Source organism: Melanerpes formicivorus, unplaced genomic scaffold (genome assembly GCF_026170545.1).
Source record: "Melanerpes formicivorus ecotype bairdi unplaced genomic scaffold, bMelFor1.0.p_v2 SCAF_879, whole genome shotgun sequence".
In the NCBI taxonomy this organism is placed as follows: domain Eukaryota; kingdom Metazoa; phylum Chordata; class Aves; order Piciformes; family Picidae; genus Melanerpes; species Melanerpes formicivorus.
In genome coordinates this window covers 57,541-72,587 of record NW_027143231.1, presented here as the reverse complement: position 1 = coordinate 72,587, position 15,047 = coordinate 57,541, and the positions used below count along the sequence as shown (strand labels likewise).

The 15,047-nt window shown below is 64.0% G+C and overlaps 2 protein-coding genes across 2 annotated transcripts; one reads left to right on the top strand and one right to left on the bottom strand.

Annotated features, from left to right (window-relative positions):
* Window positions 1-1,986: 1,986 nt before the first annotated feature.
* LOC137460891 (folate receptor gamma-like) lies at window positions 1,987-9,091 on the bottom strand. The gene is made up of 5 exons (XM_068170930.1): window positions 8,971-9,091; window positions 8,641-8,843; window positions 7,764-7,952; window positions 4,774-4,909; window positions 1,987-3,236 (listed from the first exon to the last, which is right to left on the bottom strand). Exons 2-5 carry the CDS (start codon window positions 8,779-8,781, stop codon window positions 2,557-2,559), a joined length of 1,146 nt encoding a protein of 381 aa, XP_068027031.1. The 5' UTR covers window positions 8,782-8,843; window positions 8,971-9,091; the 3' UTR covers window positions 1,987-2,556.
* A 1,510-nt stretch (window positions 9,092-10,601) lies between these two features.
* Window positions 10,602-14,295, top strand: LOC137460892 (anaphase-promoting complex subunit 15). The gene is made up of 4 exons (XM_068170932.1): window positions 10,602-10,773; window positions 12,903-12,962; window positions 13,193-13,330; window positions 14,038-14,295. The coding sequence occupies exons 1-4, from the start codon at window positions 10,654-10,656 to the stop codon at window positions 14,083-14,085; spliced, it is 366 nt and encodes a 121-aa protein (XP_068027033.1). The 5' UTR covers window positions 10,602-10,653; the 3' UTR covers window positions 14,086-14,295.
* Window positions 14,296-15,047: the final 752 nt, after the last annotated feature.

The following is a 15,047-nucleotide window of genomic DNA, read 5'->3' as shown; positions in this document are numbered from 1 at the left end:
GAACCCCCGTTTCCCCCCGGCACTCACAAGAGGCACAGGGCGAAGACTCCCCCCGGCACCCCAATCCCTCCCGTTCCCCCCGTTCCCCCCGCACTCACAGGAGGCACAGGGCGAAGACTCCCCCCGGCACCCCAATCCCTCCCGGTACCCCCGTTCCCCCCGAACCCCCGTTTCCCACCGGCACTCACAAGAGGCACAGGGCGAAGACTCCCCCCGGCACCCCAATCCCGCCCGGTACCCCCGTTCCCCCGGCACTCAAAGGAGGCACAGGGCGAAGACTCCCCCCGGCACCCCAATCCCGCCCGGTACCCCCCGTTTCCCCCGGCACTCACAGGAGGCACAGGGAGAAGACTCCCCCCGGCACCCCAATCCCGCCCGGTAACCCCCGTTCCCCCGGCACTCACAGGAGGCACAGGGCGAAGACCGCCCCCCGTTCCCCCCGCTCCCCCCGCTCCCCCCCGCTGCCCCCGCCGCCCCGGCACTCACAGGAGGCACAGGGCGAAGGCCCCTGCCACGCTCTCGCTGTCCCGCACCAGGAAGCTTCCGTCCCGCCCGGCCCGGGCCAGCTGCTCCTCGGCCGCCGCCCGGCTCAGGTCCCGGTGGTACCAGGGCGGAGGGACCGGCGACAGCGACAAGGGAGGAGGAGGTGGCCCCGGACCGCCCCCCCCGACCCCGGCTCCGGCTCCGCCGCCGCCGCCGCTCCCCCCCGGACCTGCCGCCATAGTCCGGGCACCGAGCGGGAGCGCGCAGCGGGGCCGCGCTCGGGGGTTCGGGGAGGCGGGGACCCGGGGGGGCGGAGGGGAGGGTGGGGACAAGAGAGGGTGGGGAGGACAGGGAGTGGGTGGGACAGGACTAGGCTGGGGGTACTGGATGGACGGTGTCCCCCCCGACCTCCCAGTGCCCCCAGACTGTCGGTGCCACCTCTCCAGTGTGCCCCAGATCTCCCAGTGCCTCCCAGTTCGTCGCTACCACTTCTCCAGCGCCCCCCAGTCCTCCCAGTGCCCCCCAGTCTGGCTCTCTCTCAGCCCCCAGTGCCCCCCAGTCCTCCCAGTGCCCCCCAGTCTGGCTCTCTCTCAGCCCCCAGTGCCCCCCAGTCCTCCCAGTGCCCCCTAGCCTGGCTCTCTCTCAGCCCCCAGTGTCCCCCAGTCCTCCCAGTGCCCCCCAGTCTGGCTCTCTCTCAGCCCCCAGTGCCCCCCAGTTCTCCCAGCGCCCTCCAGCCTGGCTCTCTCTCAGCCCCCAGTGCCCCCCAGTTCTCCCAGCGCCCTCCAGTCTGGCTCTCTCTCAGCCCCCAGTGTCCCCCAGTCCTCCCAGTGCCCTCCAGCCTGGCTCTCTCTCAGCCCCCAGTGCCCCCCAGTTCTCCCAGCGCCCTCCAGTCTGGCTCTCTCTCAGCCCCCAGTGTCCCCCAGTTCTCCCGGCGCCCTCCAGCCTGGCTCTCTCTCAGCCCCCAGTGCCCCCCAGTTCTCCCAGTGCCCCCCAGTCTGGCTCTCTCTCAGCCCCCAGTGCCCCCCAGTTCTCCCAGTGCCCCCCAGGATAGTGTGATGGGGAGGGGAGACACAGTGGGGAATGGGAAGGGGTCTTGAGGGGGTGGGCGAAGGGTGGGGGTGGGACACTGAGAATGGGGAGGGGTCACTGGGAATGGGAGGGGACTTTGGGGGGAGGGGACTTTGGGGGGAGGGGACTTTGGGGGGAGGGACACTGGGAATGGGGAGGGGACATTGGGGATGGGGCACATGGGAATAGGGAGGGTGGCGGGGAGAACCGAGAACGTGGGTGGGGGTCCCCAAGGGGTTCCCCTTCCCACCCTGCACCCCCCCCAAAAGAGCAGGACCAGCTCCCCCCTGCTCCCCCAACCCTTCACCCCCCAAAAAGAGTTGGACCAGCCCCCCCCCCCAAGTCGCCCAGCCCTTCACCCCCCAAAAAAGAGCAGGACCACCACTCCCCACATTTCCCCCGCTTGACCTCCCCCCAAAGAGCAGCACTCCCAAGGGGAATCTGGGGTCTTTATTCCATTTGGGGGGGGCTCACAGCAGCCAGGGAACTTTTGGGGTGTCCCATGGAGGGGGAGAGATGGTCTCCATGGGGGAGTCCTCAAGGGATAGCAGGGGTCTGCATGGGTGGGTTGAGAGGGGCCATGAGGACCTCCATGGGGTGGTCTTCATGGGGTAGGAAGGGTCTTCATGGGTGGCTGAGAGCAGGTCTAGGGGGGCTTGAGGTTCATCATGAGGTGGGCTCCATGGGGTGGTCCTCATGGGGTGGGAAGGGTCTCTGTGGGTGGCTGTGAGTGGGTTGAGGGGGGACCTGAGGGTCACTATGGGGTGGTCTCCTGGGGATGGTCTTCATGGGATGGTCTTCAAGGGAGGGAAGGGGTCTCCATGGTTGGCTGTGAGTGGGCTGAGAGGGGGCATGAGGGTCTCCATGGGGTGGTCTCAAGGGATGGGAAGGGTCTCCATGGGGTGGCTTGAGGAGGTCTAGAGGGGCTTGAGGTTCACCATGGGGTGGGCTCCTTGGGGTGGTCTTCGTGGGGTGGGAAGCTCTTCATGGATGGGTTGAGAGGGATCATGAGGGTCTCCATGGGGTGGTCCTCAAGGGCTGGGAAGAGGTCCATGGGTTGAGAGGGATCATGAGGGTCTCCACGGGGTGGTCCTCAAGGGCTGGGAGGGTCTCCATGGGTGGGTTGAGAGGGATCATGAGGGTCTCCATGGGGTGGTCCTCAAGGCCTGGGAAGGGGTCCATGGGGGGGTTGAGAGGGATCATGAGGGTCTCCATGGGGTGGTCCTCAAGGGCTGAGAAGATCTCCATGGGGGGGTTGAGAGGGATCATGAGGGTCTCCATGGGGTGGTCCTCAAGGCCTGGGAAGGGGTCCATGGGTTGGGAGGGATCATGAGGGTCTCCACAGGGCGGTCTCCAGGGTTGCATCGAGCACGGCCACGGCGACCTCCAGGTCAGGAGAGGAGCAGCAGGCCGGTGGTGGGCAGCAGCAGGAGGCTCCCCGAGGCGAGGGGGAGGCCCGTGGGGGGGCCGGGGGGGGGCAGCAGCGTTGGCATAGAACTGTGCCACGGCCACGTTGGGGTTGCCCTGGGCGGGGTCGAACCACATCTGGATGCAGCGGCCGCTGCCCCGATGGTGAGGGCTCCACTGGTAGGACTGGGACCAGATGTCCTCACACAGCCTGGCTGGGGTGGGGAACACGAACCTGAACTTCTGGCACATGGAGCCCTGGGGACACCGGTTGGTGCCTGGGGGGGCAGGAGAGGAGAGAAGGTCAGGACGGGGCCAGAGGGAGGAGGCGTGGGGAGAGGGGAGGGGGAGGGCGAGGAGGGGCTCAGCCTGCTGCGGCCTGGGGAGAGCAAGGCAGCTCGTGGGGGAGACCTCCACCCCCAGGAGGAACACCCCAGGGTGCAGCTCGAGGCCCCCCTGGCCTGCTCACAGCCACCCATGGAGACACCCACCCCCCCGTTCCATGAGGAACATCCCATGGAGACCCTCGTGTCCACCCTCAACCCACTCACAGCCACCCCTGGAGACCCTTCCCATCCCTTGAGGACCACCTCACAGAGACCCTCTTGTCCACCCTCAACCCACTCACAGCCACCCATGGAGACCCTTCCCATCCCTTGAGGATCACCCCATGGAAACCCTCAGGTCCACCCTCAACCCACTCACAGCCACCCCTGGAGACCCTTCCCATCCCTTGGGGACCACCTCACAGAGACCCTCGTGTCCACCCTCAACCCACTCACAGCCACCCATGGAGACCCTCCCATCCCTTGAGGATCACCCCATGGAAACCCTCATGTCCACCCTCAACCCACTCACAGCCACCCATGGAGACCCTTCCCATCCCTTGAGGACCACCCCATGGAGACCCTCGTGTCCACCCTCAACCCTCCCATGCCTTGAAGACCACCCCATGGTGAACCTCAAGCCCCCTCAGACCTCCTCACAGCCACCCACAGAGACCCTTCCCATCCCTTGAGGAACACCCCAAGGAGACCACCCCATGGAGACCCTCAGGGTGCCCACTCAACCCTCTCACAGCCACCCATGGAGACCCCTCCCACTCCATGGTGAGCCACAGTGGGCAACCAAACTGGTCCCAGATGCTCACCAGAAGCATCCCAGATGCCCTGGCTGGGAGCAGATCCCCCATAGGGTGGGGGGTCACTTCTCCACCTGTCCAAAGCCTCCCCCCAGGAGCCTCCAGCCCAGCCCTGGTGGTGCCCTCAGCACCAACCTGAGCTCCAAACAGGTCCCAGATGCCCTGGCTGGGAGCAGATCCCCCACTGGGGTCACCTCTCCATGAGGTGGAGACCCACAGGAGGCCCCAACCCTAGTGACCCATGGTGGGCAACCAAACTGGTCCCAGATGCCCACCAGAAGCATCCCAGATGCCCTGGCTGGGAGCAGATTCCCCACTGGGGTCACCTCTCCATGGGGCTGGAGACCCCCAGGAGGCTGCAACCCTGGTGACCCATGGTGGGCAACCAAACTGGTCCCAGATGCCCACCAGAAGCATCCCAGATGCCCTGGCTGGGAGCAGATTCCCCACTGGGGTCACCTCTCCATGGGGCTGGAGACCCCCAGGAGGCTGCAACCCTGGTGACCCATGGTGGGCAACCAAACTGGTCCCAGATGCCCACCAGAAGCATCCCAGATGCCCTGGCTGGGTGCCCAGATTCCCCATAGGGTGGGGACCACTTCTCCACCTGCCCACAGCCTCCCCCCAGGAGCCTCCAAGCCCAGCCCAGCCCTGGTGGTGCCCCCAGCACTGACCTGAGGTCCAGTTCCAGCCCTTGTGCCAGTTGACCTTGCAGGTGAGAGCCTCCTGGCAGTCCTCCCACCACTGCTCGCAGTCCTCCCGGCACAGCGGCACATGGAGGATCCTCTCCTTCCTCCAGCTGCTGTCAGCCTGGCAGGAGAGGGCAGAACCCACCCAGCTGGCGCCCAGTTGATCCCAGTGAGGGTGGCATTGAAGGGATCAATCACAGAATCGATGCCAGGGGCTGCAAGGGACCTCTGGGACATCCCACCCCCTTCCCCCCCCAGCCCAATTCCCCCCTCGCCAGGCAGGGCACCCAGGAAGGCAGCTGGGGGGTGGTTGAATATCTCCACAGAAGGAGACTCCACAGCCCCCCCCCGGGCAGCCTGCTCCACCCCCACAGGGACAAAATCCTCCCTCCTGTTCCCATGGACCTTCCTCTGCCTCAGCTTCCCCCCCTGCCCCTTGGGCTGGCATTGGGCAGCACTGAGCAGAGCCTGGCTGCAGCCTCTGGGCACTGCCCCTGCCCATCTTCATCATCATGAAGGAGGTCACCTCTCAGGCTCCTCCTCTCCAAGCTCCAAGGCCTCAGCTCCCTCAGGCTCTCCTCCTGAGGAAGATCTTCCACTGCCTTCATCGTCTCTGTGGCTCTGTGCTGGACTCTCTCAGGCAGTTCCCTGAGGTCCTTCCTGACCTGAGGGCCCCAGAGCTGGAGCAAACAGCCCCAGGGCTCTCAGCCTCTCTCCCCAGGGGAGATGCTCAAGTGCCCAAATCATTCTCCTGGCTCTCCCTTGGCCTCTGCCCAGCTGCTCCCTGCCCCTCCTGACCTGAGGGGCCCAGAACTGGACACAAGATTCCAGATGCAGCCTCAGCAGGGCAGAGCACAGGGGGTGGAGAACCTCTCTGACCTACTGCCCAGGTGGCCCTTCCACTCCACCCCAGGCTGCCCTTGGCCTTCTTGGCCACCAGAGCACACTGCTGGCTCCTGGGCAACCAGAGAAGGTTCCCAGGAGACCTTCTTGTGGCCTTCCAGGATCTGCAGGTGGCTACAGGAAAGCTGGGGAGGGACTTTTGAGGGTGTGAGGGAGGGATAGGACTGGGGGGGGATGGAGCAGAACTAGAAGTGGGGAGACTCAGATTGGATGTGAGGAAGAAGCTGTTGCCCAGGAGGGTGGTGAGAGCCTGGCACAGGCTGCCCAGGGAGGTGGTGGTAGCCTCATCCCTGGAGGTGTTGAAGGCCAGGCTGGAGGTGGCTGTGAGCAACCTGCTCTGGTGTGAGGTGTCCCTTGCTCATGGCAGGGGGCTTGGGACTGGCTGAGCCTGGAGGTCCCTTCCAACCCTGACAACTCTGTGAGTCTGTGATTCTATAACCCTGGGATTCTATCATACCATGATTCTAGGATTCCAGGATTCTAGGACTCTGGGAGTCTATGGTTCTGGGATTCTATGGCTCCAGGATTCTGGATTTGAGGATTCTAGAGCTCTAGGATCCCAGGATTCTGTGATTCTAGGACTCCAGGACTCTAGGGTTCTAGGTTTCTATGGCTCTAAGATTCTATGATGCTAGGGTTCTATGATTCCAGGACTCTAGGATTCTATGATTCCAGGATTCTAGGGTTCCAGGGTTCTAGGATTCAAGGATTTGAGGATTCTGTGACTCTAAGATTCTATGATGCTAGGATTCCAGAACCCTATGATTCCAGGGCTCTTTTGTATTGGGAAGAGTGTGGCCAGCAGGAGCAGGGAGGTCATCCTGCCCTGTACTCAGCACTGGTTAGGCCACACCTTGAGTGCTGTGTCCAGTTCTGGGCCCCTCAGGTTAAGAAGGACATTGAGATGCTGGAAGGTGTCCAGAGAAGGGCAACAAAGCTGGGGAGGGGTCTGGAGCACAGCCCTGTGAGGAGAGGCTGAGGGAGCTGGGCTTGCTTAGCCTGGAGAGGAGGAGGCTCAGGGGAGACCTCATTGCTCTCTTCAACTCCCTGAAGGGAGGCTGTAGCCAGCTGGGGGTTGGTCTCTTCTGCCAGGCACCCAGCACCACAACAAGAGGACACAGTCTCAAGCTGTGCCAGGGGAGGTTTAGGCTGGAGGTGAGGAGAAAGTTCTTCCCAGCAAGAGAGACTGGCCATTGGGATGTGCTGCCCAGGGGGGTGGTGGAGTCCCCATCCCTGGAGGTGTTCAGGAGGAGACTGGATGTGGCCCTTGGAGCCATGGTTTAGTTGATGAGATGGTGTTGAGGGATAGGTTGGACTCCATGATCTCAAAGGTCTTTTCCAACCTGGTCTGGTCTGGTCTGATCTAGTCTGGTCTGATCTATTCTATTCTATTCTATTCTACTCTAGGGTTCTAGGATTCCAGGGTTCCAGGACTCTAGGATTCTATGATGCTAGGATTCTAAAGTTCCAGGATTCCAGGGTTGCAGGATTCCAGGATTCTAGGGTTCTGTGATTGCAGGACTCTATGAATCCAGGATCCCAGGATTCTAGGGTTCCAGGATTGCAGGATTCTAGGGTTCCAGGATTGCAGGACTCTATGAATCCAGGATTCCAGGATTCTAGGATTCCAGGATTCTAGGGTTCCAGAGTTCCAGGATTCCAGGGTTCTAGGGTTCTGTGATTGCAGGACTCTATGAATCCAGGATCCCAGGATTCTAGGGTTCCAGGATGCTATGGTTCCAGGGATCTAGGATTGCATGATTCCAGGACTCTAGGATTCTATGATTCCAGAATTCTAGTATTCTAGGATTCCAGGATTCTAGGGTTCCAGGACTCTAGGATTCTTGGCTTCTATGATTCCATGACTCCAGGGTTCTCTGATTCCAGGATTTGAGGATGCTATGCCTCAGGGATTCTATGTCTCTAGGATCCCAGGATCCTCTGACTCATTCCAGGGTCCTCCAATTCCCTTCCACCATTTCCCACCCACCCCCCATCCCTGCCTGCCCCTCTGGCCCAGCCTGCCCCAGGCTTGGCTGGGAGGGTGCTGGGGGAGGGGGCTCAGCACCCACCTGGTCGATCCAGGGCCCCAGGTTGGGGGAGCACTCGTAGAGGCAGGTGTCCTGGATGAAGTGCCGCTTGCACTTGGGGGGCATCACCCCACAGTGGTCCCAGTTGAAGTTGTAGAGGTAGGACTGGTCCTGGTGGGCTTCCTGGCTGGTGTTGGCCGTGCAGCAGGCGTTGTCCTTCCACAGGGCACACTGCCCCCCGGGGCGGGCAAAGCTCAGCCGGGGGCACCGCGGAGGGGGGGAGGGGAGGTGGGCACCACAGGGGGGAGGGGGGCCCAAGGGAGGGGAAGGGTCTCTAGGGCTTGAGGTTCACCAGGGGGTGGTCCTCAAGGGAGAGGAAGGGTCTCTAGGGCTTGAGGTTCACCAGGGGGTGGACCTCAAGGGAGGGGAAGGGTCTCTAGGGCTTGAGGTTCACTAGGGGGTGGTCCTCAAGGGAGGGGAAGGGTCTCTAGGGCTTGAGGTTCACCAGGGGGTGGTCCTCAAGGGAGGAGAAGGGTCTCCATGGGTGGCTGTGAGCAGGTCTAGGGGGAGTTGAGATTCACCATGGGGGGGAGTCCTCAAAGGATGAGGAGGTCTCTAGGGGTGGTTGTGAGTGGGTTGAGGGTGGACACGAGGGTCTCCATGGGGGTGGTCCTCAAGGGATGGGAGGGTCTATAGGGGTGGCTGTGAGCAGATTTAGAGAGGTTTGGGATCCACCATGGGGTGGTCTCCATGGGGGTGGTCCTCAGGGGATGGGAAGGGTCTCTAGGGCTGGCTGTGAGTGGGTTCAGGGGGGCCACGAGGGTCTCCACGAGGGTCTCCCTGGGGCACACCCTGCTGTGTCACCCCCACCCCCCACGCCACCAGCCTGGGGTGGTGTCCCAGGACCTTACCTCCTTACCTGCCCATAGAGGTCCCCCTCGGGCCCGGGCTCCTTCTTGTGGTGGGTGGCATCCATGCAGACGTTGGTCAGGCTGTCCCTCGCCGCCCTGGCAGCGCCCACCCACAGCAGGACCCCCAGGAGGAGCCTCCTGGTCGCCATCTCCCCTGCCAGCAACCTTTGCAAGCCCTCAGAGCCGAGCTGGTGGAGCTGGAGCGGGCACCCTGGGGACAAAGTCCTCCCTCATGGCACGTGGGGGGCACCAGTGACACCAGGGCAGGGCTGGCACCGAACTGGGAGCAGAGCTGGCACCGAACTGGGAGCAGAGCTGGGAGCAGCTCTGGCACCTACGTGGGAGCAGAGCTGGCACCGAGCTGGAACCAGAGCTGGCACCGAACTGGGAGCAGCGCTGGCACCGAGCTGGCAGCAGCTCTGGCACCGAACTGGGAGCACCGTTGGCCGCCGCTGCCTCTTTCCCCAGCCTGGGAGGAGCTCTGGGTGGCACCGGGGCGGGGTAGGGGTTACCAAAGGTCATCCCCCTCCCCCCCGCCCTCTCCCCCCTCCCAGTTCGGTGTGTGTGTCCCCCCCCCCACCTCCAGTCCCATCCCAGTCTGCCTGGCGCCGGGTGGGGGCCAGCAGCAGCCAAAATCCACTCGTGGGTGTTTTTTTTCCCCCCCTCCCTCCCAGTTTGGGGGAGAGGGGAATTGGGAAGGGAGAGTGGGACAGGGGGGAGGGCGCTGCTTGAACTGAGAGGGGGAAGGATGTGCTAGGGGGAAAGGGGGGACCCCCCCCCAGGTCATAAATATCTCTCGTGGGTCAGAGACACCCGTGGGGGGGTCTCGGATATCCTATAGGGATCCAAATATTCCCCCGTGGGTCATAGACATCCGTGGGGGCGTCTCAGATATCCCATGGGGGTCCCAGATGACCACCATGGGTCACAAATACCTCTCCGTGGGTCATAGACACCCGTGGGGGCAGCTCGGATATCCTATGGGGATCCAAATATTCCCCCGTGGGTCATAGACATCCGTGGGGGTGTCTCAGATATCCCAAGGGGGTCACAAATAACCCCGTGGGTCAGAGACACCCGTGGGGGGGGGTCTCAGATACCCTGGGGGGGGGGGGTCCTAGGAGGGGTCAGAAATACCTCCCCGTGGGTCATAGACACCCGGGGCGGGGGGGGCTCAGATATCCTATAGGGATCCAAATATTCCCCCGTGGGTCATAGACACCCGTGGAGGTGTCTCAGATATCCCGGGGGGGGGTCACAAATACTCCTCCGTGGGTCATAGACATCCGTGGGGGCGTCTGAGATATCCCATGGGGGCCCCAGCTGACCACCATGGGTCACAAATACCTCTCCGTGGGTCATAGACACCCGTGGGGGCATCTCAGATATCCTATAGGGATCCAGATATTCCCCCGTGGGTCATAGACATCCGTGGGGGCGTCTGAGGTATCTCAGGGGGGGTCCCAGATGACCACCATGGGTCACAAATACACCTCCGTGGGTCATAGACACCCGTGGGGGGGTCTCAGATATCCTAGGAGGGGTCCGAAATATCTCCCCGTGGGTCACAGACACCCGTGGAGGGGTCTCAGATATCCTAGGAGGGGTCAGAAATCTCCCCGTGGGTCACAGACACCCGGGGCGGGGGGGCTTGGATATCCTATAGGGATCCAGGTATTGTCCCGTGGGTCATAGACATCCGTGGGGGCGTCTGAGATATCTCAGGAAGGGTCCCAGATGACCACCATGGGTCGCAAATACCCCTCCGTGGGTCACAGACACCCGAGGGGGGTCCCTGAAGCCGCTGCCACTCCCCCCGGCTCGGGCTCGCTTCGGGGCGGGGAGCCGCCGCAGTTGTCAATCATCACTAACCACGCCCCTTACCCGCCCCCAGCATAGCCACGCCCCCGCTGCGCGGTACTTTCTTTGCGCATGCGCAGGAGGGACACACAGCAACTTCCGGTGCGGGAGGTTTCCACTTCCGGGACGCGGCCGCCCGCGGCCGGCCCGGCTGCCTCGCCATGTCCACGCTGTTCCCTTCGCTGCTGCCCCGCGTTACCGAGTCCCTGTGGTTCAACCTTGATCGGCCTTGCGTGGATGAGACCGAGCTGCAGCAGCAGGAGCAGCAGCACCAGGCCTGGGTGGGCCCCGGGGCCGGTGTAGGGGCCGGGAGCAGGGGGGGTACCGGGGTTGGGTGGGCTCTGGGGGCGGTGTAGGGGCCGGGAGCAGCGGGGGTACCGGGGTTGGGTGGGCTCTGGGGGCGGTGTAGGGGCCGGGAGCAGGGGGGGTACCGGGGTTGGGTGTGCTCCGGGGGCGGTGTAGGGGCCGGGAGCAGCGGGGGTACCGGGGTTGGGTGTGCTCTGGGGGCGGTGTAGGGGCCGGGAGCAGCGGGGGTACCGGGGCTGGGTGGGCTCCGGGGGCGGTGATGGGGCCGGGAGCAGGGGGGGTACCGGGGTTGGGTGTGCTCCGGGGGCGGTGTAGGGGCCGGGGCAGCGGGGGTACCGGGGTTGGGTGTGCTCCGGGGGCGGTGTAGGGGCCGGGAGCAGGGGGGGTACCGGGGTTGGGTGTGCTCCGGGGGCGGTGTAGGGGCCGGGGCAGCGGGGGTACCGGGGTTGGGTGTGCTCCGGGGGCGGTGTAGGGGCCGGGAGCAGCGGGGGTACCGGGGTTGGGTGTGCTCCGGGGGCGGTGTAGGGGCCGGGAGCAGCGGGGGTACCGGGGTTGGGTGTGCTCCGGGGGCGGTGTAGGGGCCGGGAGCAGCGGGGGTACCGGGGTTGGGTGTGCTCCGGGGGCGGTGTAGGGGCCGGGAGCAGCGGGGGTACCGGGGTTGGGTGTGCTCCGGGGGCGGTGTAGGGGCCGGGGGCAGCGGGGGTACCGGGGTTGGGTGTGCTCCGGGGGCGATGTAGGGGCCGGGAGCAGTGGACCTGGAAAGGGTCCCGAGGCTGGGGGGAGTTGGACATTGGGTGTGGAAGGGGTCCCACTGCTAGGGGTAGCTGTGGGAGAAGGCTGACTTAAAGAGCTGCTGCTTAAGCCCAACCTCTAATTAATTAACTAATGAACCTCCCCTAATGATGGATGGGGCGGCCTGAGCCCAGTGCCCCCTGGGTTTGGTGCCAGGAGCCCAGCCAGGAGCAGCCACTGGGTCTGGGGAGAGGAAAGCTCTCCTGGATGAAAGCTGCACAGTAATTAGAGCCAGTTAGTTAATGAGGGTAATTGATTAATTAATTAAACCCCCCAGCAGTCAGGAGAGCTGCTGAGTGCCTGAGGGTGAGAGCTGCAGGAGGGTTTTAATTAAGCTTGAATTAGCTGTGGGTGGAGCAGAGTCCTGGGATGGGTTGGGGAAGACCTTGAGGCTGATGGGAGTCCCAGCACCACTCCCCCATGGCCCTCAGCACCACAGATCCAGCCGTGGGGACTCCACCACTGCCCTGGGCACCCCTCAAGGGGCACCAATTGCTCCTCAGGGCCAAGCTCAACCTCCCCTGCCACAACCTGAGGCCATCTCCTCTTGGCCCAGCCCTCAGGAGCAGCCCTTGAGCCCCAGCTGGCTGCAAGCTGCTCTCAGGGAGCTGCAGAGAGCCACAAGGTCTCCCCTCAGCCTCCTCTGCTGCAGCCTCAACCCCCCCAGGGCCCTCAGCTGCTCCTCACAACTTCTCCACAGCCTTCTCCTCCTTCCCCAGACCCCTCCCCAGCTTCCTTGCCCTGCTCTGGCCCTGCCCCAGCCCTCAAGCTCCTCCTGGCAGGGAGGTCCCAACCCTGCCCCCAGGCTTGCAGCTGTGGGCTCCCCAGTGCCCAGCCCAGGGGCACAATCCCTGCCCTGCTCCTGCTGCCCACCCCATTGCTGCTCCAGCCCAGGCTGCTGCTGCCCTCCTTGCCCACCTGGGCACCCCCTGGCTCCTCTCCAGCCTCTGCCACCAACCCCCCCAGGGCCTTTCCTCCCCAGGCACTTCCCAGCCCCTCTGCCCCCAGCCTGGATCCTCCCTGTGCCCCAGGGTCAGGTCCCAGCCCTTGCCCTTGGTGCCCTCATCCCATTGCCCTCCCCCATGGTTCCAGACCCCTCTGGAGCTCCCTCCTGCCCCTCCAGCAGCTCAGCTCCCACCCAGCTTGGTGCCACCTGGCACCCTGGGGGCAGCAGAACTCCAGCAGTTGGCACTGGGCACTGCCAGGGACTGCTGAGAGCCCTCCAGGGGCTGGGTTACTGCTGGGGGAAGCCCTGCAGGGCCCTTGGGGTGGCCTTGGAGGTGTCCTCAGCTAACATCTTTCCTTCCCAAAGCTCCAGAGCATAGCAGAGAAGGACAACAACCTGGTGCCCATCGGGAAGCCAGCTTCTGAGGTGGGTTTTGGGGGGTGGTCCTCAGCTCCTCCTCCCCCAGTGGGAGGTGACTCTTGGGGGGGGGTGGTCCTCAGCTCCCCCTCCCCCAGTGGGAGGTGACTCTAGGGGTGGTCCTCAGCTCCCCCTCCCCCAGTGGGAGGTGACTCTTGGGGGGGTCCTCAGCTCCCCCTCCCGCAGGGGGAGGTGACTTGGTTGTGGGGGAGGGGTTGCTGGAGCTCTGTTGCCTGCAGCACTACGATGAGGAGGAGGAGGAGGACGATGAAGATGATGAGGACAGCGAGGAGGACTCTGAGGATGATGAGGACATGCAGGACATGGATGAGATGAATGACTACAATGAGTCCCCTGACGATGGGGAGATCAATGAGGTGAGGCCCAGGGCTGCAGCAGGTCTCCCCTCAGCCTCCTCTGCTGCAGCCTCAACCCCCCCAGGGCCCTCAGCTGCTCCTCACAACTTCTCCACAGCCTTCTCCTCCTTCCCCAGACCCCTCCCCAGCTTCCTTGCCCTGCTCTGGACACTGAATCCCTTGGCTTGGAAGAGACCTTGGAGATGATGGAATCCAACCATGGCCCCAGCACCACCACCCCATGGCCCTCAGCTCCACAGCTTCCCAATCTCTCCAGCCATGGGGACTCCCCCACTGCCCTGGGCAGCCTGCCACAGGCCTGGGCACCCCTCAAGGGGCACAAATTGCTCCTCAGGGCCAAGCTCAACCTGCCCTGCCACAACCTGAGGCCATCTCCTCTTGGCCCAGCCCTCAGGAGCAGCCCTTGAGCCCCAGCTGGCTGCAAGCTGCTCTCGGGGAGCTGCAGAGAGCCACAAGGTCTCCCCTCAGCCTCCTCTGCTGCAGCCTCAACCCCACCAGGGCCCTCAGCTGCTCCTCACAACTTCTCCACAGCCTTCTCCTCCTTCCCCAGACCCCTCCGCAGCTTCCTTGCCCTGCTCTGGCCCTGCCCCAGCCCTCAAGCTCCTCCTGGCACCGAGGTGCAGGGCTGCAGCCACCACCCCCAGGGCCTTGGCACACCAACAGCCCCCAGGGCTCAGCTGCTTGTGTTGTCTTCTTCCTCCTCCTAGGTGGACATGGAAGGGGCAGAGCAGGATCAGGACCAGTGGATGATCTGATTCTGCCAGGTCCACAGCACAGCTGAAGCTGGGGGTGGGGGGGGAGGAGCAAGATCCTTCCCCCAGCACCCTGCTGGCAGCAGAGGTGGAGGTTTGGTGAAGCTTCTCCTGCCCTGGTAGGGCACAGAGGGGAGCTGGAGAAGGGGTGGAGAGGTTGGCACTGGGCAGCACTGCAGACTTTTCTAATAAACTTCTGAGTTTTCAGGAAAAGAGCCCAAAACTGGGGGGGGGGAGGGAGGTGCAGAGCCTGGAGCACGGAACCCCAGAGGGGTGGGAAGGGAGCTCTGGAGCCCACCCAGGCCAGGGACACCCCCAGCAGCTTGCCCAGGGGCACCATGGCACCAGGGGGGATTGGAAACTCTCCACAGCCTCTGTGGGCAGCCTGCTCCAGGCCTCTCCAGCAGCCTCACCCCAAACAAGTTGCTCCTGCTGGCACCTCCTGCCTGCCCTCTGAGCTCTGGGCAGCACTCAGCAGATGCCAGCCCCAGGCTCTTGCTCCCCACAGCTCCTTGAGCTCTTGCTGAGCATTGCTCAGCTCCCCTCTGGGGCTGCTCTGCTCCAGCCTCAGCAGCCCCCAGGGCCCTCAGCTGCTCCTCACAATGCCCTTCCCCAGGCCCTTCCCCAGGCCCTTCCCCAGGCCCTTCCCCAGGCCCTTCCCCAGGCCCTTCCCCAGGCCCTTCCCCAGGCCCTTCCCCAGGCCCTTCCCCAGGCCCTTCCCCAGGCCCTTCCCCACCTTTGTTGTCCTCCTCTGGCCCTCAGCCTCTCCCCAGCTTCCCCTGGACTCTCTCCAGCACTTCCCAGGCTCTGCCCTGGGCAGCCCAGCCCTGGCCCCAGCCCTGCAGCTGTGGCCTCCCCAGGGCAGAGCAGAGGGGCAGCAGAACCTCCCTGCCCCTGCTGCTGCTCACACGCTGCTCCATGCCCCCCAGGGCACCTTGCTGGCTGCTGGGCAGCTCCTTGTGCCC